This window comes from Solanum verrucosum, unplaced genomic scaffold, assembly GCF_900185275.1.
Source record: "Solanum verrucosum unplaced genomic scaffold, falcon-dt-bn FXZP01000190.1, whole genome shotgun sequence".
NCBI lineage: Eukaryota > Viridiplantae > Streptophyta > Magnoliopsida > Solanales > Solanaceae > Solanum > Solanum verrucosum.
The window spans coordinates 408,437-411,968 of record NW_026020279.1 but is presented as its reverse complement, the minus strand read 5'-3'; the positions used below and the strand labels follow the sequence as shown (position 1 = coordinate 411,968).

The following is a 3,532-nucleotide window of genomic DNA, read 5'->3' as shown; positions in this document are numbered from 1 at the left end:
TCTCAGCATGTTATAAATTTGGTCATTGCATTCAGTTAGCTCAGTATTCAGTATTTTCAGTATCTATATCATGTTCAGATTATATCATTGCTCAATATGCTTTGTTCAGTTATATGTTATTTCAGTTTTACTCTATCCTGCATGCTCAGTACCTTTCAAGTACTGACACATACGTGCGCTACATCTTCTCGTGATGTAGGTTTAGGTTCTCAGTATCCAGATCACGCTTAGATCGGTTCCCGATCTCCAGTTCAGCAGAATCAGTGGTGAGTCCTCATTCTTCGAGGACAATAGTCATGAGTTTCTTTTCAGTATCTTTAGTCTTTAGTTTCAGTTTTGCTAGATCTAGTTGGGGGATGTCCCAACATTTCTAATCAATTTAGAGGCTTATTTCAGACATAGTTAGATTCAGCTTAGTGTTTTGAGTTTGATATTTCTTTTGTATTAAACTCTCAGATTCCATATATTCAGTTATAGTATATGGGTATTCCCCATCTTTTCAGATTTAATTATGAATTAGCTTCTGCATCAGTTTATTTTCTTTAGTATGCTCATGATCATGCCAGCAGGGTTAGCTTGGGATCATTTGTGGTCCTAGGTCCCGTGTCCGCGTCTCGAGGGTAGCTCGGGGCGTGACACACATAGTATTTCTATTAAATATACTTATGATATGCTAGCTCAGGGTTAGCTTAGGGTCACTCGTGATCCTAGGTCACGTGTTTATGACTTAGGGGTAGCTTCGGGTGTGAAAAACTTGATATCAGAGCATTAGGTTTATGAGTCCTAGGATGTCTGAAAAGCCATACTAAGTAGAGTCCTTTTCATGGGTGTGAAGTGCACCATATCTAATGAGAGGGAGGCTATGAAGTGTTTTAGGAAAATATCATTTTCTTGCTATTCTTATCGTGCGTGGGTATGATTTACCTTCTAACTCATTGTTATGTGTTTCAGATCATGCCTCCTCGTAGAGCTTACGTAAGGAATGTGAATGCCAGGAATGATAACGTAGCTCCTCCAGTCCCAGAACAGAAAGTTTCAAATGCAGAGTTTCAAAATGCGATTCAACTTTTCGCTCAGAGTGTGATTAACCAGAACAATCAGCAGGTTCCAATTCCTGCAAATGCTATTGGTGGATCAGTGGCGTCTAGGGTCCGTGATTTTGTTAGGATGAATCCACCTGAGTTTCTAGGGTCGCACGTTGGAAAAGACCCCTAGAACTTCATTGATGAGATCAAGAAAATCTTTGGAGTGATGCAAGTGACTGGAAATGATAGGGTAGAGTTGGCGTCCTACCAGCTCAAGGATGTAGCTCACATATGGTTCACGCAGCGGAAAGAAAACAGGGGTGAGAATGCAGCTTCTGTGACTTGGGAGTGTTTTACAGGAGCTTTTTTGGACAGGTTCTTTCCAAGAGAGTTGAGAGAGGCAAAGGCTCAGGAATTTATGAATTTGAGGCAAGGTACAATGTCGGTCCAAGAGTACGGACTTAATTTCGCCCAACTCTCCAGGTATGCTCCGCATATGGTCGCTGATTCGAGGGCACAGATGTCTAAGTTTCTATATGGTATGTTCGGCTTAATGAAGACAGAGTGCAGGAATGCTATGATGTTGGAAGATATGAACATCTCTAGGCTCATGACTCATGCTCAGCAGGTTGAGGGAAACAAGCTTAGGGAACAGGCTAGGGATAATAAAAAGGCTAGAATAGGCAACTATTAGTACTCTCAATAGAAATTGGGTGGTGGAAATCGCTCGCAATTTCAGCAGAAATCTTCAACTCCAGTACCTTCATCAGCTAGTGCTCCATCTTCCAAGTTTCGACAGGATCAGAAAGGTAGGGCATCAGGATCTAAGTCTCAGGGAAGTGTTTCAGTTACCAGAACCTACTCAACTTGTCCAAAGTGTGGAAAGAACCATTCGAGCGAGTGTCTTGTAGGAAAGGAAGGATGTTTTGGGTGTGGTCAAACTAGTCACAGGTTAAGAGATTATTGCCCTTCTTCTAAACAAGGACAAGGAGGTGACACTAGTAGGGCTCAGTCTACAGCTCCAGCAGCACTAGCAAGTCTCCCAACTCAGTAGGGTACTTCATCTGGTAAAGGTGGCGGTCAGTATCAGAACAGGTTGTATGCTCTTTCAGGCTCGCCAGGATTATGAAGATTCTCCTGATGTGGTCACTAGTACGTTGCGAGTCTTCCACTTAGATGTTTATGCTTTGTTAGATCCAGGGTCTACTCTTTCCTTTGTAACTCCATATATAGCAGTGAACTTTGGTGTCAGTCAAAAAACTCTTTTATAACCCTTCTCAGTCTGTACTCTAGTTGGTGACCCAATTATAGCTAGACGGGTATACATAAATTACCCCGTCACAGTCTCTCAGAAATTCATCTCAATAGATCTTGTAGAGTTAGAAATAGTAGACTTTTATGTCATTCTAGGCATGGATTGGTTACATTCTTATTATGCCTAAGTCGATTGTAGAACTAGGATCGTTCGTTTCCAGTTTCCAAGTGAGCCAGTCTTAGAGTGGAAGGGCAGTAGCTCAGTGCCTAGGGGTCGATTCATTTCTTACCTTAAGGTCCAAAAGATGATTTCCATGGGGTATATCTATCATCTAGTTCGGTTTAAGGGTTCTAGCTCTGAAACCCCAACTCTTGAGTTAGTTCCTGTAGTAAATGAGTTCCCTGAAGTGTTTCCAGAAGATCTTCCTAGAGTTCCTCCCGAAAGGGAAATCAACTTCAAAATTGATCTCCTTCCAGATACCCAGCCTATTCCTATTCCTCCTTATTGAATGGCTCCAGCTGAGCTTAAGGTATTGAAAGAGCAGTTTAAAGACCTTCTAGATAAGGGCTTCATCCGACCCAGTATTTCCCCGTGGGGTGCACCAGTGTTGTTTGTGCAAAAGAAAGATGGTTCTCTGGGATATGCATTGACTATCGGTAGTTAAACAAAGTCACAATCAAGAATAGGTATCCCATCTCCAGGATTGATGACTTGTTTGACCAACTTTAGGGTACTAGTCATTTTTCAAAAATAGACCTCAGATTCAGTTATCATCAGCTAAAAGTCAGAGGTAGTGACATCCCAAAAATAGCCTTCAGAACTCGGTATGGACATTATGAATTTGTAGTTATGTCATTTTGGACTAACCAATGCTCATGTAGCTTTCATAGATTTGATGAACAGAGTATTCAAGCAGTATTTAGACTTGTTCTCTATCATCTTTATTGATGATATCCTCATTTACTCTAGGAATGAGGAAGAACATGCGACTCATTTGAGAGTTGTCTTACAAACTCTCAAAGATCGCCAGTTGTTTGCTAATATTAGCAAATGTGAGTTTTGGTTGCAATCTATTGCTTTCCTTGGGCATATAGTATCTAGCGAGAGGATCTGAGTGGATTCTCAGAAAATAGATGCAGTGAAACAATGGCCCAGACCTACTTCTCCAACAGATATCAGAAGTTTCTTGAGGTTGGCTGGTTATTACAGAAGTTTCGTGGAAGGATTTTCATCCATAGCTTCTCCATTGACT

General features: G+C 41.3%; 1 protein-coding gene across 1 annotated transcript; it reads left to right on the top strand.

Moving 5' to 3' along the window:
* Window positions 1–954: 954 nt before the first annotated feature.
* LOC125834206 (uncharacterized) lies at window positions 955–2,079 on the top strand. Its single transcript, XM_049513376.1, has 3 exons — window positions 955–1,190; window positions 1,275–1,459; window positions 1,784–2,079. Exons 1-3 carry the CDS (start codon window positions 955–957, stop codon window positions 2,077–2,079), a joined length of 717 nt encoding a protein of 238 aa, XP_049369333.1.
* The last annotated feature ends 1,453 nt before the right edge of the window (window positions 2,080–3,532 follow it).